We start from the raw sequence: 24,559 nt of genomic DNA, 5'->3' as shown, positions 1-24,559 counted from the left end.
GGAGAAAGACAGGGTATGGTGTTTTGGGGCCACTTACCACTGCAAATGCACCCCAGGCACATGTGCCACATTGTGCACCTGGCTTTATGTGGCTACTGGGGAACTGAAGCCAGGCTGGCAGGTTTTGCAAACAAGCTCCTTTAACTGCTGAGCCATTTTCTCAGCCTCAGGTCTTAATTCTTAAATATACTGCAAGATTGTCCCAGGAATTCCTTAAAATGAAAGCTTCCAGCCAACTCAATGACAGAGCACTCGCCCAGCATGCGGAGACCTTGGTTCTTTTCCCAATATCCCAGCAGGGAAGGAGGTGAAATCTGAAAGTCTAATAAAACAGACTAGGAAAATAAGGAACTTTGTGTTCTGAATCAGTTAAGGAGTGCAAGTGACATATGACATGTTGATTCCAAACATGCCCGCTTCTGAAGAGAAGGGCAAACAGAGCCACGGCAGCCTTACCTGCTTCAACACGTCTAATATGAGCTCATTGAAGACTTCGCTGATGGCCATGGACACAGTCTGGCGATCCGTGCCTTTGCTAAACTGCCCATTTCCGATTAGCTCAATAAGTTCCCATGCAGAAAGGCCATCTCTGCTGTCATCAAAGTTGATTTTATAATGTTCAAATTGTTCTTGCTGCCATCCTCCTCCCATAGCCTCTGTAAGTTTCTTAAGCAGGTATTCAATCTGTGAAGAAAAAAAGTTTTTTTCCTGTTTTCAACATTTGTATGGATCTGTGTTATCTACCTTGATATTCTTTACACGTTGAAAAGAGCATTTCTTGACAGAAACTGTTGGTGGGGGAGACGGTTATACATATAATCTCAGTGGTTCTCTGTTAGCCTAAAATAAGTAGATGAATGAAAACCTGATGAGCCTCTTATAAAGAAATACATTTGCATACAGAGCTGAAGCAGGTGCACTGTACACCACTGTTTACTGTGACCTCATTAGGCTCTTTTGAATAAATAATTTAATATATCAGAACTTTGTTCAAGACAAGTCTGACGTAGCCCAGGCTAGTCTCCAACTCTCTGGGGATGACTCTGGATCCCTGATCTTCCTGCCTTCACCTCCCAAAGTGCTAGGATTATGACAGGTCTACTCGCTGCAGCCCACTCTGAACGTCCACCTTATGAAACTAACATGCAAATGCAAAATGAAATGAGCATCTCCACATAGAGGTACAGGATATTCCCCCATTTACAGACCCTCGACGTAAGCCAACGACTTGCTTCAGGCTGCTTCTGTAGGCTAGAACATCAACGGTGTTGTAGACAATGGTTGAATTCCCACCCCCAGCCAGGAAAGCTCGCTAATTCCTGAAACATCAAACCTTTTGTAGAAAAAGGGTAAAAACTGTTACTGAAATAATAGACAATAAGCAAAAACAACGAGGGGGCTGGAGAGATGGCTTGGCGGTTAAGCTCTTGCTTGTGAAGCCTAAGGACCCCAGTTTGAGGCTCGATTTCCCAGAACCCACATTAGCCAGACGCACAAGGGGGCACACGGGTCTAGAGTTCGTTTGCAGTAGATGGAGGCCCTGGCGCGCCCATTCTCTCTCTCTCTATCTGCCTCTTTCTCTCTATCTGCCTCTTTCTCTCTCTGTCTCTGTCACTCTCAAATAAATAAATAAAAATGAACAAAAAAAATTTTAAAAAAATGAAGGCAGTTTCTTTAAGAAAAAAAAACAAACAACGAGCTAGTAATGCTGAATGAGAAGTTGGTATTTCCTCCTATCTTTTTGGAAAGCCCGAAGATGTATGAATCGTCTCTACCTCAAAGTGGTTCTCCTCTACTTTCTCATTTTGTTAACATAAAGATAATGGGCTTTATTAATTTTTACACATGTATGCTGTGGATTCTGCGTATATTCATCCCATTACCCTCCCCTGTCCTCTCCCTTCTAACTGTTTTTTTCTTTTCTTTCCCTTTTTCTTCTTATTTGTTTTTGAGGTAGGGTCTCATTGTAGCCAGGCTGACCTAGAACTCACTATGCAGCCCCAGCCTGGCCTGGAACACACAGGATCCTCCTACCTCTGCCTCCCGAGTGCTGGGATTAAAGGCGCGCACCACTACGCCCGGCTCCCCTCTGTCACTGACTCCATTGGAGCAGTGAAATCTCATGCCAGGGGTCTTGCTCCCTGCCATTTACATCAACCAGGGATGAAATCCTGCTGACATTACTCCCCCTAAGTCATGTTTTCCAAACTGGTAGTTATGGCCCCTATGAAATCAACCTAGTGAGCAGCAACTATTAATTTTTGGAATAGAACAAAAATATATTCCAGGGGCTAAGAGACGGCTCAGCAGGTAACAGAGCACTTGCTCTGCAAGCATGAGAACCTGAGTCTAAGGCCCGGCACCGACATGAAAAGCTAGGCATGGCCGTGCACCCAGGAACCACAGCACTGAGTGGGCAGGGATGGAAGGGTCACTGCGGCTCCCTTGTCAGCCAGTCCAGCTACAAAGCAAGGAGCTCCACGTTGAGTGAGAGACCGCCTCAGGGAGTAAGGCGGAAGAGCGGCAGAAGGACACCTGATCTCTTCCTCAGCCTCTACGTGCACAGGAAACACTTGCATATACCATATGCACATACAAACCACATACCACACACACCCCCAAAATTATCATTTTTTTAAATTTTTTTTAATTTTTTGTTTATTTATGTAAAAGTGACAGAGAGAGTAAAAGGCAGATAGAGAGAGAATGGGCGCACCAGGGCCTCCAGCTACTGCAGACGAACTCCAGACGCGTGTGTCCCCTTGTGCATCTGGCTAATGTGGGTCCTGGGGAATTGAACCTCAAACCCCGGGGTTCTTAGGCTTCACAGGCAAGCGCTTAACCACTAAGCAATCTCTCCAGCCCTTTTTTTCTATTATTTATTTATTTAAGAAAGACACAGAGGAAGAGGGAGGAAAGAGAAAGAGAATGGGCATGCCAGGGCCTTCAGCCACTGCAAAGGAATTCCAGACACATGCGCCCCTTTGTGCATATGGCTTACGTGGGTTCTGGGGACTTGAACCTGGGTCCTTTGGCCTTGCAGGCAAGTGCCTTAACAACTAAGTCTTCTCTCCAGCCCATTTATTTATTTTTAAATATTTTTATTTACTTGAGAGAGATAGAGAAACAGTCGCATGCGTGTGTGCGTGTGTGTATGAATGTGCCAAGGCCTCTAGCCACTGCAAACAAAGTCCATGCACCACTGTGCATCTGGCTTACATGGGTCCTGGGGAATCAAACTCTGGTTGTTAGGTTTGGCAAGCAAACACGTCAGCCAGTGAGCCACCTCTCCAGCACCCTCCCTCAATCTTTTCAATATTCAAATTCAACTATAATAAAGACAAACACTGGTTTGTGACAACTTATGTGTGTGCACGTGCATGTGTGCGTATGCTAGGTTATGACATAAAATGTTTATCTTCCAAAAGGTTAAACTCAAAATAAAAATTTAAAAAACTAGGGTGAGGGGCTGGGGAGATGGCTTAGCAGTTAAAATGCTTTCCTGTGAAGCCTAAGGACCCTGGTTCAAGACTCGATTCTCCAGGACCCACATTAGCCAGATGCACAAGGGGATGCATGCGTCTGGAGTTTGTTTGCAGTGGCTGGAGGCCCTGGCGCGCCCATTCTCTCTCTCTCTGTCTCTATCTGCCTCTTTCTGTCTCTGTCACTCTCAAATAATAAAAATGAACAAAAATAATTTAAAGTAGGGTGACAGCTCCCCTGAGTGGAGGAGTGGGGAACCCTGGGGTGGCATTCGAACTCCAGATCCTAAGCCTCTTGTCTTGCCCTCTGTGTGCTCTTGGTTGGGGCCTGTCCTGCACATAAGGCAGGAAGACGGTAGTCACAAAGAAGACAAAAAAGCCCCTGGAGTTGATCAACTCCTGGCTCCAACTTGTTACAGAGAGTGACAAGTGCGTGCTGGGGTACAGCAGACTGTGAAGACGATCAGACAGAGCACAGGAGGGTCACCCTAGCCCACAACTGCCCAGCTTTGAGGAAATCTGAGATGGAATATTGCCATGTTGGCCAAAACTGGTGTCCACCGCTACAGTGACAATAATATTGAACTGGCCACAGCATGCAGTAAATACTACAGAGTTGCACATTGTCTATCATTGATATCCAGATGATTCTAACATTATTAAAAGCATGCCAGAGCCAGGCGTGGTGGCACATGCCTTTAATCCCAGCACTCGGGAAGCAGCTGTAGGAGGATCACCTTGAATTCCAGGCCACCCTGAGACTATTCCAGGTCAGCCTGAGCTAGAGGGAAACTCTACCTCAAAAAAAAAAAAAAAGCATGCCAGAGCAATGTGATAAAAAGTAAACCATGAGTGCAATGGCTGGAGGCCCTACTGCGCCAATTTCTCTCGCACACATTAAAGAGAAAAAATAAAGTCAGCTTATTGGGCTTGCCTCAAAAAATACTCTTCCAGACAATTCTCAAACATGTCCCTCCACCTCTATCTGCCTGGCTTTGGACTCATACACCCTTGCCTCAATGCCCATGCTGGCCTAGAACTCATTACATAACCCAGGCTAGTCCTTATTTGTTTGTTGTTGTTTTTCAAGGTAGGTCTCACTCAAGCCTAGGTTGACCTGGAATTCACTATGTAGTTCCAGGCTGGCCTCGAACTCTCACAACAATCCTACCTCTGCCTCCTGAGTGCTGGGATTAAAGGCATGTGCCACTCTGTGAACGAGGCTCAGCCCTTCCCACTCCAGCTTCAGCCCCCCCTTCAGTGCCAGGGGATCATTATGTTTGCAACTCAGAAAGTGCCCATTGGCAACCAACCCAGCCCTCAAAGCAGTGTCCCAGGTTCTTCCTGAGCCTTCCTGAAGGTGTATCCCCAGCCCCCAAGGCTGTCATCAGACCCCAGCCCCCACCTGCTCCACACTGCCAGCATCCGAGTCATTTCCTAGTGACTTCCAACCCAACCACAGATTCATCCTAATAACCAAGTCGCTTAAGGACCTTTCGACTGGGTTACGCAGGGCCAAGAAGGCACAGGCCCACGATCCACTACCCAGCGCCACTAAACAAGCCACGGGCGGCTGTGTTAGTCTCCAGGGTCCTGCGTCACTCTAAGAGCTCACTCAGTTTCAGGAAGCAGCTTACTTCCTCCTTCCAAGCGAGCCGCACCAAGAATAACAGAGAATAAACTTTCAAGATAAATGTGATTTTCGAGGGAGGGAATTACCATGGGATATATTTTATAATCATGGAAAATGTTAATAAGAATTTTAAAAAAATGTGATTTTCTAGGCCTTGAGCTCAAAAATTTGTTCTCTCAAAAGATCTCTCTGTCATTAAGAAGAGGGGTATTTGTGGGCTTAACCATCCAGGTTTTCTTTCACCTGGGTCTCTTGGAATTACCTCAAATATGATTTTTCACTGCACCAAGGTAATTCTTCAAATAAGTCTGCAACAGGCACATCCTGTTTTGTTCTTGGTTCTGTGGGAAATGAATGCTAAGTGAAAACTGTACTTTACAGACATTCCAGGAATATCATCAGAAGAAACCTGAAGAACAAACTGGAACAGATACACAACTTCTTGACATCTGTGCGACAGAAACATCTTGACTTCACCATGCAATTTAAATATTTATTTAGCATTCCTGATATTATATATATAATTTATTTAAGAGAGAGAGAAAGAATGGGCACGCCAGGGCCTTCAGCCACTGCAAACAAACTCCAGACACATGTGTTACCTTGTGTGTCTGGCTTACTTGGGTCCTGGGGAATTGAGCCTGGTCCTTACTTGGGCTTCACAGACAAGCACTTTAATCACTAAGCCATCTCTCCAGTCCAGCATTCTTGACATTCTGAGTGATGGAAAATGGAATCAAATGCAAATTTATTAAGCGTACCGTTTACATTATTCATACAACTGCCACTGCTATGTCATCTATTAACTAAAGTGGAGTAAAAAAATGTTTCTCAAAAAACAGCTCTGAGGCTGAAGAGATGGCTCGATGGTTAAAAGCTATCCCGGGGGAACTCTGAGAGAAACGCCACTGGGCGGGCTACTGACTCCAGTCCGATGGGCAGCAGAGACCCAAGCTTACAAAAGAAAAAGAAATCAGCAAGAGACTCCAGCTCAGGTAAGAACAGTGAGGCAGAAGAGCAATGGAGCATGGTATTTGACGTTCCACTCTGGTCGCCACAGGAAGCACGCCCCATGCAGGCAAGCACACCAGGTGTCCCACAGGCACAACATGTGCATACACCACACACACACACACACACACACACACACACAAATAATAATAATAATAAAATGTCCCCCTCCCCTCCTCCTCTGTGTCCCCCAACATAAATCACTTTGTTTGAAAACACTAAAATGAAATTTCTTTTTTGTATGCTAATAAAAAAATTAATTTAGGGCTGGAGAGATGACTTAGTAGTTTGAAGGCACTTGCCTGTGAAGCCTAAGAACCCAGGCTGGATTCCCCACAATTCATGTAAGTCAGATGCACAGGTAGCATATGCATCTGGAGTTCGTTTGCAGTGGCTAAAGGCCCTAGAATGCCCATTCTCTCTCTCTCTCAAGTAAATAAGTAAAATATTAAAAAATGAAATAATTAATTTAAAAAGCAAAAAACACTGTCCACTAACAGTGGCTCATGCCTTTAATCCCAGGATTTGGAAGGCAGACGTAGGAGGATCACTGTGAGTTCAAGGCCAGCATGGAGCTAAACAGTGAATTCGAATCCAGCCTCAGCTAGAGTGAGACCCTACCTCACAAAAATCAAAACAAGACGGGCGTGGTGGCACACACCTTTAATCCAGGCACTCGGGAGGCAGAGGTAGGAAGATCGCTGTGAGTTCGAGGCCACCCTGAGACTCCATAGTGAATTCCAGGTCAGCCTGGGCTAGAGTGAAACCCTACCTCGAGGGAAAAAAAATTACTTTTAGCTAGGTATAGTAGTGCATGCCTTCAATCCCAGTACTTGGGAGGCAGAGATAAGAAGATTGCCATGACTTCAAGGCCAGCCTGGGCAGCAGAATGATTTCCAAGTTAATCTGGGCTAGAAGGAGACCCAGCCTCAAAAAAAAAAAAAAACAACTTTGAACTTATGGACCTTAAAACTGTTGACATAGTGGGGGTGGAATGGTCTAAGTGAAGTCAGGAGACAAGACTGAGTAAAGGAAGGGTGGCAGGAAAAGTTAATCAAAATCTAAGAGGGTATGAATAAGCCATATGGAAACCTACTTTTTTGGACAGTAGTCCACCCAGAAGCCATAGATTGTTACTAGAAAAATTCAGTGCCAGGGATGGGATACCTTCCAGTGAGTTGTTGGCCAGGGAGGTCCCTAATACCCCTAAAACATTACAGGCCATTGCCAAGGCCCTTGGTTTCCCACCAGGAATAGATGGTAAGACCCTATCGCTGATGGCTCCACATGCTTGGGCTGCAAGGTCACAGAGAAATCCTGCTGGAACTGAGCTGAAAACCTCCTCTATGTAGACCAGCAGACAGAAAGATGGAAAAAGCTATGCTACATGCACAGCCCTATGGGAGAGAGCGAAGTCATCAGTGGAGATAAACAACAGTGGACACTGTAAGCCTTAAATTTGGTCAGCTAAGCCAAAATAGCAAACAGGTGCAATAGTGGCATGTCTGTGATGGGGGAAGCTAACCACTCACTAATTGGAACTAGAGGCCCACTCCACAGGAGGGAACACATGCCTGAAAACTTGCAATAGGGAAGAGGGGGTGTCATGAACCCTAGGGGTGTAACACCCACTGGTGTCTGGCTAAGTACATATACTATGCTCATCAAACTGCCCAGTAAGCACATCTCTTAATGTTCATACTCAAATATTAATGCTGCTCTCACTTTTGGATTAGAGAAGCTTCTCTTTGCAGATGGTGGTGATCTCTGGGATGACTCAGAAAGCACCATAGTGCTGAGAAGTGACAGAGGAGTGCTCAGCACTAAAACATCTCTACCACACCTTCCAAGGCTCAGGGTCTGTCACGGAAGAGGTGCCAGAAAAAAACAGTAAAAGCCAAAGGAAAGGTAGGACTGCTTACAATGCAATCTTCCAGACACAAAATGGCCTGGACATCCATGACCTCACAATGCCTGGTACTACCTACACAGGACCCTCATAATAGGAGGAAAAAATGATGACATCAAAATAAAAGAGAGACTAATTGAGAGAACGATGGGATATGATGGGAGAGTGGATTTGTGAAAAAGAAAGTGGGGGGGGAGGGAATTATCATGATTTATTGTCTATAATTATGGAAGTTGTCAATAAAAAAAAGTTAAAAAAAAAAAAAAAACTATTAACACAGCCCAGGCATGATGGGGCATACCTTTAATGCCAGCACTTGGAAGGTAGAGATAAGAGTATTGCTGTGAATTCAAGGCCAGCCTGAGACTACATACTGAATTCCAGGTCAGCCTGGGCTACAGCAAGACCCTACCTCAGGGGAAGGGTAGAGGGAAAACCTGTTGACAAGATTAGAAAGACTAGCTCCAATACAGTTTGTTGTTTTTTTTTTTTTAATTTAAATAATTTATTTGAGAGAAAGAGAAGGAAAGACAGCAAGAGGCAGATAGACAGAATGGGCACATCAGGGCCTCCAGCCACTGCAAACACACTCCAGACACATGTGTCACCTCGTGCATCTGGCTTACATAGGTACTCGGGAATCGAACCTGGGTCCTTGGGCATCGCAGGCAAGCGACTTAACCGCGAAGCCATCTCTCCAGCCCTCCAATAGAGTTTTAAAACAATATTTCTATTTATTTGACAGCTGGGTGTGGTAGCGCATGCCCTTAACCCCAGCAATTGGGAGGCAGAAGTAGGAGGATCACCTGAGTTCAAGGCTACCCTGAGACTAAATAGTGAATTCCAGGTCAGCCTGGACTAGAGTAAAACCCTACCTTGATAAAAAAAAAAAAAAAAAAAAAGTATTTATTTGATAGCCAGGTGTGGTGGTGCACACCTTTACTCCCAGCACTTGGGAAGTAGAGGTAGGTGGAATGCTGGATGTTCAAGGCCAGGTCTGCCTGGGCTAGAGCAACACACTACCTGGAAAAACCTATATATATATAATTTTTTTTTTAATTTAAGAGAGAGAGAGAAAGAAAGATAGAGAATGGGTGTGTCAGAACCTCTAGCCACTACAAACAAACTCCAGACACATGTGCCACCCTGTACATCTGGCTTACATAGGTCCCTAGGATTTGCACGCAAGCACCTTAACTGCTAAGTCACCTCTCCAGTCCTCAATGACCCCTTCCTTCCCCACAGCCGCCGCCCCTCAGCAGAGAAAGTAAGCTGTAGTTCTAACTCTGCTTCTGCTGTTGTTTGATCCGGGGCCCATTATGTAATAGCGCTGTCCTCATTCTTCTAATCTTCCTGTCTCACCCTTCCCAGTCCTGAAGTTACAGGCATATGTGCCACGATGCCCAGCTAATTCTACTCCTAAGAAGAAATGCTGAGGCTCTTAGGCCATCAAGGCATGGAGTAAGGGCTGGAGAGATGGCTTAGCAGTTAAGGCATTTGCCTGTGAAGCCTAAGGACCCACTTTAATTCCTCAGGACCCACGTAAGCCAGATGCACAATGTGGCACGTGTGTCTGGAGTTCGTTTGCAGTGGTTGGAGGCCCTGGTGCACCTGTTCTCTCCCTCCCCCCACACACACACCCCTCTTTCTCTCTCTCAAATAAATTTTTAAAAAGCACAGAGTAAGTCCAAACAATAAATGACACTATGTAGCTATTCTGACCAATCAAAAAGAGGCCATTTTCTTGCCCAACAAGACTGACTTGTTTTGAAAGAGGATGGAACATTCCCATTGGACAGCAAGGGTGAAGGTGAGCATGCTGAAGCCTCTGGACCTGGCTCCGGGCTGCAGGAAGGACAGCATCATGTCACATACCAAGGCCATGTGGGTCCTGTACGTCAGAAGTCATTGGAGGGGCTGGAGAGACGGCTCAGCGGTTAAGGTGCTTGCATGCAAAGCCTAATAACCCAGGTTCAATTCCCCAGTACCCATGTAAGCCAGATGCACAAAGGGCAGCATGGATCTAGGGTTCATTTACAGTAACTAACGGACCTGGAGCGCCCATTCTCTTCCTCTCTCTCTCTCCTTGCAAATAAGTTAATTAATCTGAAAAAATCAGAAGCAGTCGTCTGCATTCCTTAGAATCATCAAGAAGCTGACGGCTCCCTTCACAGCAGCAGCAGCTCAGTGCGGACAGGCTCAAGTGCTGCCACGTCAAGGGACCAAGGCAGTGAGCCTCCTAACTAACTAGGAGATGGGGCAAAGTCACTCTCAAGTCCCACAGACATTTTAGCCAAAATGTCAAGGATATTAGTCCCATCCCTCCTCCAGTTCCAATAAATTTGGAGTGTTGAGTATAACTAAAAAGACCATGTGGGGCTGAAGGGATGACTTGGTAGTTAAGGCATTTGCCTACAAAGCCAAAGGAGCCAGGTTCGATTCCCCAGGACCCACATCAGCCAGATGCACAAGGGGGCGCACATGTCTGGAGTTTGTTTGCAGTAGCTGGAGGCCCTGGCATGCCCATTCTCATTCTCTTTCTTCCTCTCTCTCTCTCCCCCCTCCCTTTCTCTGTCAAATAAATTAATTAATTATTTTTTAAAAGACTATGTGAAAAACCTTACAGGCATAGTTCTTCTGAGAGGCAGCCACATTTTTAAAATACCATCCATTTATCTTTTCCTACATCAGCCATTAAGCCATTCTCTTCCAAGTATCTATATTAAGCTAGACAATTTCCTCAGACAAAAATTCCCTAAGATGTTCTCTTATTTCCCCTTTAGCAGTCACAAACAATTGATACATGTCTTTATTAATAGTAGTTACACCCAGAAACTGTTCCCACTAGGGCTGTGAAATTGCCTTCTCTTTCATTACTAATGACTAATTGTTAAATCCACGGGCACTTTCTTATCACTATCTAATTTTTCTAAAGTTCAGAGCTTATATATTTTTTTTACCTATTTTTTTTTATTGAGCAATCAATTTAATCAAGACATGAAAGCTATGCACACTGAAAACTACCCAGATGAAAAAAAACAAATAAAGGTACAATCAATAGAAAGACATACCCTGTATATGAATTAAGGGATTTTATATTGATAAAACATCTAAACTACTAAGGCTGTAAAATGCTCAAGGAACCACAAAAGCCTCAGAATAACAAAAGCTATCTGAAATAGGAAGAGGAAAGTTACAGCACCATACTTCCTAATTCAAATTTTTACAATAAATCTACATTAATTAAACCAGTACCACATACCAGAGGGACAGAATTGAATAGAGTCCAGAAATATAATTTACCTATTTTTTAAATTATGTAATTATTTGTTTGTTTATTTTGCAAGGAGAAAGGCAGATAGAGAATGGGTATGCAAGAGCTTTCTGCCACTGCAAGTAAACAGAGCTTATATTTTTAAGCGTATCTCACAGCATGTTCAGTTCAGCTTCCTGCACCAAATCTACTTCTCCCACCTGCTATAGAAATAGCCCCAAGGTTCTGTCCTTGCCTCTCACAAATCCCACTATAATCTCTCCCTCCCAGGGTTTCCCCATCTGTGAGCAAGCTCTAGAGATGCACTTCCAAATGATTACAGGAAAGTTCCCCAAGGATATTCTACCTAAAATATGAAATGTGCCACACCCGCCACCACGCATCCTGGACTCACTTTGTTCATCATCCTCGTTCATTCTTGCATTCTCCCACTAACAACATACAACACTCCCCACCCCTTTAGTGAGCACTTACGGATTCATACATTGTCAAATGCTTCACATGGGTCAACTTTACTCGGTCCTTACTGAGTCAATTGTAAACAATTACTATCTCTGTTTTATAGATGGGGAGACCCAAACTGTGGGGCTGAGTTTATTACACCGTGAATTAGTGGCAAAGTCAGCTTGAATACATGACAATCTGCCTCCTGCTCCTTCCACCATGTCTCCTCTAACATGAAGGATTATATCCCCTCAAACTATGAGCCAAACAAACCTTTCCTCTCTTAAGTGGCTTCTTATCAGGTATTTATTTGATCATAGCAACAAGGAAAATGGCTAATGCAGAAAATGTTGTACTAAGAAGTGGGACCACTGATGTAATGAACTTGACCATGCAGTTTGTATGCTTCTGGAACTGCGGGCTAGGAAAGCCCTTGAATGCAGTAAGCAGCTTGCAGGCATTTGCAAGACCAAGAATGCTGAGTGGGGAATAGATGGTAAGACCCTATTGCTGAAGACTCCACATACTTGGGCTGCAAGGTCACTAAGAAATCCTGCTGGAGCTGAGCTGAAAACCTACTCCATGTAGACCAACTGACAGAAAGCTGGAAAATGCCACACTGCATGCAGTTCAATGGAAAAGAGAGAAATCACCAGTGAAGATATTCAACAGTGGACACTGCAAGCCTTGTATTTGGCCAGCCAGGCCAAATGAGCCAACGGGTGCAATAGTGGCATGTCTGTTATGGAGGAAACCAATCACCCTCTAATTTGACTGGAGGCCTGCTCCATGGGACGGAATACATCCCTATACCGAAAACTTAAGACAGGGGTAGTCATGAGCCCTAGGGGTGTAACGTCTGCTGCTGTCTGGCTAAATGTATATACTATGTTCACCAAACTACCCAGTAAGCACTTCTCTTAATGTTCATATACCCATATATCAATGCTATTCTCACTTTTGGAATTTACTCTGTAGTCGCCAGGTGGCCTCAAACTCACAGTGATCCTCCTACCTCTGCCTGCTAAGTGCTGGGATTAAAGGCGTGTGCCACCATGCGTGGCTAAATTTTTTTTTTTTTTAAATAATGAAATAACACACTGGGCATTGTGGCACGCATCTTTAATCCCAACACTCGGAAGGCTGAGGTAGGAGGACAGCTGTAAGTTCAAGGCCAGCCTAAGACTACAGAGTGAATTCCAGGTCAACCTGGGTTAGAGCAAGTCCTTACCTCAAAAACAAAACAAAATAAAATAACAATAATAGAACAGCAATTCAACTTGCTGGTTATGGTTACAGCCTTTATAGGCTCAGACTCTGATATCCTGCTATTGCAGCCAACTTTGGTCTGCCAGAGAAGTTTCTGTACACTGCAGGGGACTCAGAGTCACCAGTTCATCCGCAGGACTCATTAGCATCTCTTTATCACTGTTTCACAGCCTAGAAGCACACAAAGCCTCAAGCAGCTAGAGTCTGGTTTGTGGCTGAAAACGTGTGAGGTACTGGTTTTCACCACTACAGTGCACCGCCTCTCATAAAAGACCTCCCTGGCCAGGGGCGGTAGTAGATGCCTGTACCCTGAGGCTCTGGCATTTGAGGGGCTGAGGAAAGAAGACTGCTACAGTTGATGAGTTAAGACCAGAGTTACCTGGGCAACATGTTAAGACCCCCATATCAAAAACAATTTTCTTGCTGGGCGTGTTGGCACACACCTTTAATCCCAGCACTCGGGAGGCAGAGGTAGGAGGATCGCTGGGAGTTCAAGGCCACCCTGAGACTACATAGTGAGTTCCAGGTCAGCCTGAGCTAGAGTGAGACCCTACCTCACAAAACAAAACAAAAAATCTTTTTAAATAATAAAAGACTCCCTCATTCCTTACTTTCCCAGTGGAAGCAAATCTTCCCTTCTCTATATTTGTACTTTATTTGCATCTTTCTTACCGATGTCTTGCTTAACATTATACTTGACTTTTCACCTCAGTAGACTAAATTCCTTGAAGACAGGAAGTGATCTTTTCCACTCAGTTCTCATTGGTGCCTCACCAATTGTTGGCAATCAACAAATGTTTGCTGGTTTTGTTTTTTTCTTATGTTTTCATTAGCATATATTATACATAATACTGGGCATATGACACTTTATACAGTATATAATGTATTTACCCTCTTTACCCTCTCTTGTTCCCAAAACTCCATCCTGCTAATCCTCTTTCTTTCTTTCTTTCTTTTTTTTTTTTTTTTTTTTTTTTAGTTTTTCGAGGTAGGGTCTCACTCTAGCTCAGGCTGACCTGGAATTCACTATGCAGTCCCAGGGTGGCCTTGAGCTCACGCAATCCTCCTACCTCTGCCTCCCGAGTGCTGGGATTAAAGGCGTGCGCCACCACGTCCAGCCCTCTTTCTTTTTCCAAGTACTCAACCTACTTTCATGGCTTTATTTGCTTTTATTTTTGGTTTTATGATAACCCAATGCATTGAATTAGGGCTGGATTAGGAGCATGGGTGAGGAATTACCCATTGCAAATGAACTCCAGACATATGCACCACCTTGTGCTTCTGGCTTCTGTGGGTACTGGGGAATTGAATCTGGGTCCTTAGGCTTTGCAGGCAACTGCCCTGACTGCTGAACCATCTCTCTAGCCCCACTTTGTTGGTTTTGAGACAGGGTCTTGCTATGTAACCCAGGCTTGCCCCAAACTCCTGATCTTCCTGTCTGAGCCCACGTAGTGCTGGGATTACACGCATGCACCACCATATAAACATGTTTTTTATTTTACTTCTGAGAGAGAGAGAGAGAGAGAGAGAGAGAGAGAATGAGAATCAGTGTACTCGGGCCTCTAGCCACTGCAGTCGAACGCCAGACATATGCACCATCTTTTGTGCATGTGCCACCTTGTGCATCTGGCTTATGTGGGTTCTGGGGAGCCAAACCTGGGTTCTTAGGCTTTCCAGGCAAGCACCTTAACTGCTAAGCCATCACTCCATGGCCCCATGTGAACTTTTAAACAGATTTCAACCATTTTCCTAACATAAGTATGAATCATATGTCACAAACTGGATCAATGTTGGTAGGATGGGTGAAAGTGACCACCCTCGACCCCTGCTGTGAGAGAAATAAAGTGGGTCAGCCTTCCTAATAGGCAATTTTGTTTCGCTCATCCAATTCCTTGAAAGTGTGCATGTCTTTTTAAAAAAATATTTATTTATTTATGTACAAATGGCCTTCCGGCTTTACATGGATAGCTAAGGAATTGAACCTGGGCTAGTAAAATACCTTTACTCACTGAGCCATCTCTTAGATTCAGAACTTCACTGCTGGAAATTAATCTTAAGGAAATAAGGAGGCTAGTGTGAAAAATAGGTACAGTAACAGGCGGGGAATGGTGGCTATATGTCTATAATCCCGGCTCTTGGGAGGCAGAGGCAGGAAGATCTCCCATGAGTTTGAGGCCAGTCTATTCTACATGGTGAATTCCAAGGTAGCCAAGGGCTACATAGTGAGACACTGTTTCAAAACACAGACACAACACATATGCAGCAACAGTACTCAAGAGGAGGAAACACCCTCACTGAGTGCATAGTGTGTGTCTGGCAGTGAGGCAAGACCTTGAAACGGAACCCACAGCCCTTAGTAGAAATATTGTAGTGCTGTCGGGGGAGAGGGGAGGGATTGTTTTTTGTTTTGGTTTCTGTGTGTGTGTGTGTGTGTGTGTGTGTGTGTGTGTGTGTGTGTGTGTGTGTGTTTCTTTTCTAGCCTTTTTTTGAGACAGGGTCCCATGAAGCCCAGACTGGCCTCAAACTGAATACACAGCCAAGACCGGCTTACAGCTCTCATTCCTCCTACCTTGTTCTCCCAAGAACCGGGATGCCTTACTTCACACACAGAGGTCAGATAATTCATCCAAGATTAAAGGATTACAGGCGAGTTTTTTCAAGTAAGGGGCCCACAGCTGATTTGAATTCTATCATTAGTCTTTTCGAAGTTTTCTATTGTAATAACATGAATTACAGGTATAGCTTTGTAGAGCAGTAAGATAGCATGAAAACTTTGTTCTCATTAGAGAATTAAACCAGAACAAAACAAGCAGATGTCCATTTTCATTTTCTCTGAGAAGTACAATAAGAAGTCCTCATCCTGGGCCTCAGATAAGAATAGTATTTACATGACACAGCCTTGGGAACAGCACGCTGGACCCAAGGTGTTCCCGAACAGTGCCACTCAGCCAGGTCTTGGGCGAGTAGAAAAGTATACTTGAATTGAACAAAGCCTTTGGACATGAGAATTACACAGGAAAGTTTCGCCCTCTCTGCAGCTCTCCAGGGCTAAGACCCGCCTCCTGACCCCCAAGCCTGGGCTTTTCTGGACTCAGACTGTTTTGCCTCTGAGCCCAAAACACTGGTCAGGAAGTTCCTTCTGCATCTGCACCGAATCAGCCCAAATGCTTGCAAGCCAGGTCTATGGACTACAAAGACAGTGGCCGTGTTGAAACTCCTACAGTAGCCACACCTTACCTCTTCAGGCACAATAACTAATGGGTACTTGTCCTCCGACAGAAAGTTGAAAATGACCCACACTTTAAAGGCATCGTCTTCTGTGATGAGCAGCGGACTCTTTGTGAGGTTCTTCTTGGCACAGAGGGTCCAACACATCCTATTGAATTCAATCTTGTCAAAGTTGTCTTGGACCTAAAACGAAATGAGGGAAAACTCCAATGAGTCGGTCCAAAATAAGGGGCATGTAGCCGGGCGTGGTGGCGCACGCCTTTAATCCCAGCACTTGGGAGGCAGAGGTAGGAGGATCGCTGTGGGTTCGAGGCCAGCCTGAGATTCCATAGTGAATTCCAGGTCAGCCTGGGCTAGAGTGAGACCCTACCTCGAAAAACCAAAATAAAATAAAAAATCAAAATGAGGTGCATGTAAGTTAAGCTGGTGGAAGGAGAAGGCTTCAGCACACTTCCATAGCTGCATCCCATGCACTGACTCTAGACAGAAACACTTTCAACGGCTCAACCAAGCTTCACACTTGAGCTGTACCATGAAGCTCTGCCTGTCCCTATCATGAACTGGACCTGTCACGTAGTTATTTGAATGTACACATTACCCTCCTAGACTACTGATCCTACACACAGATCTAAGAATGGAGGCTGGGGAGATGGTTCAGTGGTTAAAGGTACTGGCTTGCAAAGCCTGCCAGCCAGGTTCAATGCCCCAATACCCACGTAAACCCCCATACAAAGCAGCACATGTGTCTGGAGTTCACTTACAGTGCAAGAGGCCCTGGTGTGCTCTCACTTACACTCTTGCTCTCACTCTCTCTCTCCATAAATAAATAAATATTAAAGAAAGATCCGATAGTGCTAATTACTATGAGCCACATGCAGAAACCCCATTTTTACCTATATGCTCAAAGAAGAAATCTTTTCACAAAAGCAATTTAAATGGGCTGGAAAGATACCTCAATGGTTAAATAAACTTGCATGCAAGCATAGGAACCTGAGACTGCCCAAGTTCAAATCTACAGAACCCACAAAAACAGATGGACATGGCCACACATATTTGTAACTCCAGTCCTGTGGGGAGCAGCAACTGGAAGATCACTGGAGTTTGAGAATGGCAAGCTCTGAGATCAAGAGATTCCAAGCCGGGTGTGGTGGCGCACGCCTTTAATCCCAGCACTCGGGAGGCAGAGGTAGGAGGATCACCGTGAGTTCAAGACCACCCTGAGACTACAGAGTTAATTCCAGGACAGCCTGGACCAGAGTGAGACCCTACCTCGAAAAACCAAAAAAAAAAAAAAAAAAAAAAAAGAGATTCCAGCCAGGCATGGTGGTGCATGCCTTTAATCCCAGCACTCAGGAGGCAAAGGTAGGAGGGTCACTGTGAGTTCGAGGACACCCTGAGAATAGAGTGAATTCCAAGTCAGCCTGAGCTGGAGTGAGACCCTACCTTGAAAAACCAAAAAAAAAAAAAAAAAAAAAAGGACAGCCTTGCCATCATTCAGGAATTCAACATTCCCAGCATCTACTATGAGTCACTTATTATGCCATAAAATCAAGCTTGCAAGGATGAAGAACTTGGTCTTAGAAGGTTGAGTTTCTTAGAGGAAACATCTGCAAATGGACAAAATTTTCATATAAGCACATAATTCAATAGTTTTCACTCATTATCAATTCAAATTTCCATAATGTTATTTTCCACAGATAATGCAAAGATACCTAACTAATAGTAGCCAATGTCTCCAGAGAACATAGAAGACAATTACAGGGTTGGAGAGATGGCTTAGTGGCTAAGCACTTGCCTGTGAAGCCTAAGGATCCTGGTTTGAGGCTCGATTCCCCAGGACCCACTCAAGCCAGATGCACAAGGGGGCGCACACATCTGGAGTTCATTTGCAGTGACTGAAGGCCCTGGTGTGCCCATTCTCTCTCCCCCCCCCTTTCTCTCTCTCTCTCTCTCTCTCTCTCTCTCTGCCTCTTTCTCTCTCTGCCTGTCGCTCTCAAATAAATAAATAAAAATGAACAAAACATCTTTATAAAAAAGACAATTGGGGCTGGAGAGATGGCTTAGCAGTTAAGTGCTTGCCTGTGAAGCCTAAGGACCCCGGTTCGAGGCTCGGTTCCCCAGGTCCCACGTTAGCCAGATGCACAAGGGGGTGCACGCGTCTGGAGTTCGTTTGCAGAGGCTGGAAGCCCTGGCACACCCATTCTCTCTCTCTCCCTCTATCTGTCTTTCTCTGTGTGTCTGTCGCTCTCAAATAAATAAATAAAAATTTAAAAACATATATTTAAAAAAAAAAGACAATTGTAATGTGATGAGTACTGTAAGAGAGATAAGCAGAGGATTCTGTGGAAGAGCTAATCCAACCTTAATGAAATGACCACGGAGCCGAATCGTAAAGGACCTTCAAAAGTCCTGCTGGATGTAGCTCAGTTGTCAGAGTGCTTGTCAGGCATGCATGAAGCCCTGAGTTCAATCCTCAGCAATCCATAAAATGGGGCATGGTGGTGCGTACCTGTAATCCAGCACTTGGCAGGTGGAAGCAGGAGGATCAGAAGTTCAAGGTCATCCTAGTGAGCTTGAGACCAGCCTGGGCTACACGATGCCCTATTGGAAGAGGAAAGGAAAGACTGGAAGGGAGGAGAGGGGAGGAGAGTAGAAGTAAAAGGAAAAGGCCAAGTCAAATAAAGGCCGGGGGTGTAGCCCAGTGGTGGAGCACTCGCCCGGCACTGGAGGGCAAGGGTTGTCATGTATTTTTAATTTTATTTATTTGCGTGTGTCCATGTGTCTGTGAGGGAGGGGCATGCACATGCCACTGTGCACATGTGCAGATCAGGTAGGAGGACAACTTCAAGGAAAATAAGGACCTGAACTTTCCTGCTTATCCATATGAGACAGATCCCATCCTCAACCAAAACTCTGTGGGATTTCTCACCATCAGAAAAAGAGTTCAAGGGCTGGGGAGATGGCTTGGTGGTTAAGCGCTTGCCTGTGAAGCCTAAGGACCCCAGTTCGAGGCTCGATGCACAAGATAGTGTATGTATCTGTAGTTCATCTGCAGTGGCTGGAGGCCCTGGCGTGCCCTTTCTCTCCCTCTCTCTCTCTCTCTATCTATCTCTATCTCTCTCCCTCTCTGCCTCTTTTTCTCTCTGTCACTCTCAAATAAATTTAAAAAAGAAAGAAAGAAAGAAAGAAAGAAAGAAAGAAAGAAAGAAAGAAAGAAAGAAAGAGTGAGTGAGTGAGTTCGAACACCAGACACACCAGAAATGGCAAATATCCACTGCAAGCAAAGCAAGGAAATGTGAGGCCAAACATGAAGAGCCTGGCTCGTCACGGTAAGAAGCCAGGGACCTCGGGCCGGAGAGACAACTCAGTGGTGAAGAGTACTTCCTATGCAAGCACGGGGAGACTGAGAAACTGTTTGAGACCAATCCCAGGACCCATAGAAAGATGGCTTAGCAGTTAAAGTGCTTGCCTGCAAAACCTAAGGATCCAGGTTTGATTCCCCAGGACCCACATAAGCCAGATGCACAAGGTGGCACATGCACCTGGAGTTTGTCTACAGTGGCTTGCTATCTGCCTCTTTCTCTCTCTCTCCCTCCCTCCCTCCCCCCCCCCCTCTCATGTGCAGTGGCTGGAGGACCTGCCACACCCATTCTCTCTATCTGCCTCTTTCTCTCTCTTAAATAAGTAAATATTTTTTTAAAAAAAGAAATGACTAATACATAACAAAACTAAAGTTTCAATAAAAGCTCAAATGCTAACTCTTTCCACTGTGCCAAACTGCTTGTACAACTCAGTAATTGAAGGTCACATATATGGCAAGAGACTACCTATAAAAAACTAGTTTCAAAGGCCACCACCACCAGCTCTACCACACCCCAAAGAAACACTAAGTGGAAGATACACATTGCAGGAAATGACCTGTGCACAAAAGGATGTATTCTTGCTCTGAGGAACAAGAAGGTATTCTAGGAGACTGGTGTGGTGAATCACACAGGGAGAGTGGCTAGACAAATGACTAGAAAGGAAACAAAGACCAAGCCACAGTGGACTTAATAATTTTAAGAAACAGCCTATGGATGCCCTCCAGCTGAAGGGGGTCAGAAGAGAAAATGAGCAGGTCAAACACCGCCCACTTAATAGTCTGTAAAAAAGACAGTATCTGGGGGGACACTGATGGTGACAAAGAAAGGCATCCCAAACGACAGGGGAGAAAACGCGACAGGCAAAGAAGCTAGAAGGGGGCAAGGGGAGGTTTTAGGGGGGAATGGTAGGATCTGAGATATGAAGGTAGAGGGAAGAATAGTTGGGAGACAGGTTCAAACCGAGTGAGACAGAGAAATGGGAGAGGGGAAGGAGTGGGGTACAGTGTTACTGAATTTTATGGATTATGAAAAAGCCATATGGAAGCTGACTATTTTGTAATCCAATTAAAAATGACTCAGGAGGCATCATGGTGCTGGGAAGAAATGACAGAGGAGTGCTCAGCACTGCAATATCTCTATCACACCTTCCAAAGCTCAGGGTTTAATGCAGAAAAGGTGGCAGAAAGAATATAAGAGCCAAAGGAAGGGCAGGACTCCTTACAACGTGCTCCTCCAGACATAAAATGGCCTGGATATCCATGACCTCACAGTGCCTGACACTGCCTCCACAAGACCATCATAATAGGAGGAAAAGATCATGACATCAAAAGAAAAGAGAGACTGATTGAGATGGGGAGAGGATTTGATAGAGAATGGAGTTTTAAAGGGGAAAGTGGGGGGAGGGAGGGCATTACCATGGGAATTTATTTACAATCATGGAAGTTGTTAACAAAAAATAATTTTAAAAAAGAATGCTCTCTAGTATGAGACCATATTTTGCTCACATTTGCATCTACTCTCCATAGTACGCCAAGTTCATTAGCTTATTCATTCATTTAAAGTTATAAGTGCTGGGCATAGTGGTACATGCCTTTAATCCCAGTATTCAGGAGGCAGAGGTAGGAGGATTGCTACAAATTCAATGCCGCTCTGAGACTACATAGTGAATTCCAGGTCAGCCTGTGCTAGAGTGAAACCCTATCTCAAAAAATGGGGGGGGGGGGGAGTTGTAAGGGAAGCTGGGTGGTGGTGCACACCTTTAATCCCAGCACTCGGGAGACAGAGGTAGGAGGACTGCTGTGAGTTGGAGGCTACCCTGAGACTATATAGTGAATTCCAGGTCAGCCTGGGCTAGAGCAGGACCTTACCTTGGGGGAAGAAAAAAAAAAAAAAAAGGCATAAGAGAGCTGGATGTGGTAGCTCACATCTGTGATGCCAGCATTGTGAATTGAAGCCTACCTGAGCTACAGGGAGACAAGAAATAAACACTAAACAACAAAAGTGGTGGAGACTGGAAGAGGTGGCTTAGTGGATGAAGTGCTTACCACACAAGCGTAGGGAGCCAGATAAAAGCCTGGTATGGTGCTGTGTGCCTATAATCCCAGAGCTTGGGAGGCAGAGACAGAAAGATAGCAGGGACTTGCTGGCTAACTGCTCTGGTCAAATCACTGAGCTCTGGGTTCAGCCAAAGAGCCAACTTCAAAAACCAATGCAGGGCTGGAGAGATGGCTTAGCGGTTAAGCGCTTGCCTGTGAACAAGCCTAAGGACCCCAGTTCGAGGCTCGGTTCCCCAGGTCCCACGTTAGCCAGATGCACAAGGGGGCGCACGCGTCTGGAGTTCGTTTGCAGAGGCTGGAAGCCCTGGCGCGCCCATTCTCTCTCTCTCCCTCTGTCTTTCTCTCTGCGTCTGTCACTCTCAAATAAATAAATAAATAAAAATTTTAAAAAAACCAATGCAGACAGCAATTAAGGTTCAACACTCAATGTCAACCTCTGACCTCCACATGCGCACGTGCACGCACACACACACGCTATAACCACATACACACATGCCACACAGTACATACACATGCATGCCAGGTGCCAGTCATTGGTCTAAAATTCGACGGCAGTAATGGCCCTTACCATTACAGAACTTACAGTCCAGAGGCCACAACCCAGCCATGCACATGCTGAAAATGAGGGAGGAGTGTGGATCCTGGGAGAACACGCTGACAGGAACCTGGCTAGCTCTGGCAAGGGTGGAGAGCTCCCCGAGGAAGCCTCCCTGAGGAAGTGACAGTCACACCGAGGCCTGAGGATGAACAGAACTGGGAGCTTTCTAGGGCGGAGGAGGTCTGGCAGCAGAGGAAGCGTGAAGACCTGAGGCAGGAAGAGCCCTGGTAATTTGAGGAACAGAGAAAGGGCCAACGCTGCCACACGGACATCCACAGCGCCCGCCCCACGTGTTCACTAGCTAGGGAATGTCAATGGAACATGGTGCGTCCCTGACACAGTATGATTTGGCCATGAATGAATGAGCCACTGTGCCCCAGCACGGATGAACGTGGACAAACACCAGGTGAAAGAAGCCAGGCGCAGGAGGCTGTGGATAGTATGATTCCGTTAATATGAAAGGTCAAGGGCTGGAGAGATGGTTTCACGGTTAAGGCACTTCCTGCAAAGCCTAATGACCCAGGTTCGATTCCCCAGTACCCATGTAAAGCCAATGCACAAAGTGGCACATGTGTCTAGAGTTATGTTTGCAGTGGCTGGAGGCCCTAATGCACCCATTCTCACCCTCTTCCTCCCCACCCCTTCCTGTGCTGTCTGTCTGTCTGTCTGTCTCTCTCTCTCTCTCTCTCTCTCTCTCTCCTCTCTCTCTCTGCTTGAAAATAAAAAATATAAAAATATTTTTAAACCAGGTATATACACACGCCTTCAGTCTCAGCACTCAGGAGGCTGAGGATGGAGGATTGCTATGAGTTCCAGGTAAGTCTGGAATATTTTAATATTTAAAATACTTTAATACTTAAAAAACATTTTTTAAAAAGTAAATGTCAAAAACAGAAATTCATAAACAGAAAGTCAACCATCACTTGCCAAGAGCTGTGGAGGGGGTAGAGGTGACTGCTTAATGGGATTATTTTGGAAGGGAGAAGGGAAAATATTTTAAATTGATTGTGGTGCTGGTCTCTACTAAAAACCACTAAATTGTATGGTTAAATAGGTAAATTACATGGCATGTAAATTACATGCCAACGAAGTTATTTTTAAAACACAGTACTTCTTTAAACTACATTACTCTTACATTTAGATAGCTGGCCAGAATGTCCAGCAGCAGAAACTTATCTGTGGCTCTCAGCAAGAAATTCCTAATCACTCAGAAATGTCTCGCCTTCAACCAAGTATGAGGCCCTCATCTGTCCTCAGGAAATAGAAGCAAGAGGTTTCCCAGCCTGCTAGTCAGAGGCCAGCCTGGGCTACAAGAGACCCTATATCAAAAATAAGTATGTCGGGTTGGTGGCACCTGCCTTTAATCCCAGCACTTGGGAGGCAAAGGTAGGAGGATCACCATGAGTTCAAGGCACCCTGAGACAACATAGTGAATTCCAGGTCAGCTTGGGTTATAGCAAGACCCTACCTCAAAAACTAAAAATTGGGGCTGCAGAGATGGCTTAGCAGTTAAGCGCTTGCCTGTGAAGCCTGAAGACCCCAGTTCGAGGCTTGATTCCCCAGGACCCAAATTAGCCAGATGCACAAAGGGGCGCATGCATCTGGAGTTCATTTGCAGTGGCTGGAGGCCCTGGCACGCCCATTCTCTCTCTCTCTATCTGCCCCTTTCTCTCTCTGTCTGTCGCTCGCAAATAAAATAAATAAATAAACAAAAAAATTAATGAAAGAAAGAGAGAGAGAGAAAAACAGAGAGACAGACAGAGAAGAGTAATTCACCTATGTGCTCGCTGTGGTCTGGAGGTGCAGGTAGGGAGAAGTTGGCATAATTGAAGTCTGTCACCTAATGACAGGTGCCAAGAGGTTACAATATAGGTTTCTCGGGTCTGTTGTACAGTATGAAAAAATATTTGCAGCTCTCAGCCCTTTTTGGTCAATGAAGCACTCTTTTTTTCCCTTGGTTTTTCAAAGTAGGCTCTCACTCTAACTCAGGCTGACCACTTTTTTATTAATATTTTCTTTAATGTAAAGGAGGAACTATAACTCTCCATAGTCTGTCAGTGCTCCTGTATTTTTCATTTTTTGTCAAAGCAAGAAGTAAATACTTTAGAATTGTTAAATATATAAATAAAGTTGAGTATTCCACAACAAAAAGGGGGGGAAGGGAAGAAAGGGAGGGAGGAAGAGAAGGAAAAATGGAAAGGGAAGAGAAGAAAGGAAGATGATATTATTCTCTTCAATTATTTTTTTCTATTTTTTTTTTCAGGTAGGGTCTCACTGAAGCCCTGGCTGACC

General features: G+C 44.9%; 1 protein-coding gene across 1 annotated transcript in view; it reads right to left on the bottom strand.

Moving 5' to 3' along the window:
* Positions 1-24,559, bottom strand: part of Swap70 (switching B cell complex subunit SWAP70) — an 80,695-nt gene that overhangs the window by 27,159 nt on the left and 28,977 nt on the right. The window contains exons 3-4 of the mRNA XM_004650873.3: positions 16,260-16,433; positions 457-684 (exon numbers count right to left, since the gene is read on the bottom strand). Of these exons, the coding sequence (XP_004650930.1) occupies positions 457-684; positions 16,260-16,433 (402 nt within the window). The remainder of the gene's footprint in view (positions 1-456; positions 685-16,259; positions 16,434-24,559) is intronic.

This window comes from Jaculus jaculus, chromosome 3 (assembly GCF_020740685.1).
Source record: "Jaculus jaculus isolate mJacJac1 chromosome 3, mJacJac1.mat.Y.cur, whole genome shotgun sequence".
Classification (NCBI taxonomy): domain Eukaryota; kingdom Metazoa; phylum Chordata; class Mammalia; order Rodentia; family Dipodidae; genus Jaculus; species Jaculus jaculus.
This window is presented reverse-complemented; position numbering and strand designations above follow the sequence as displayed.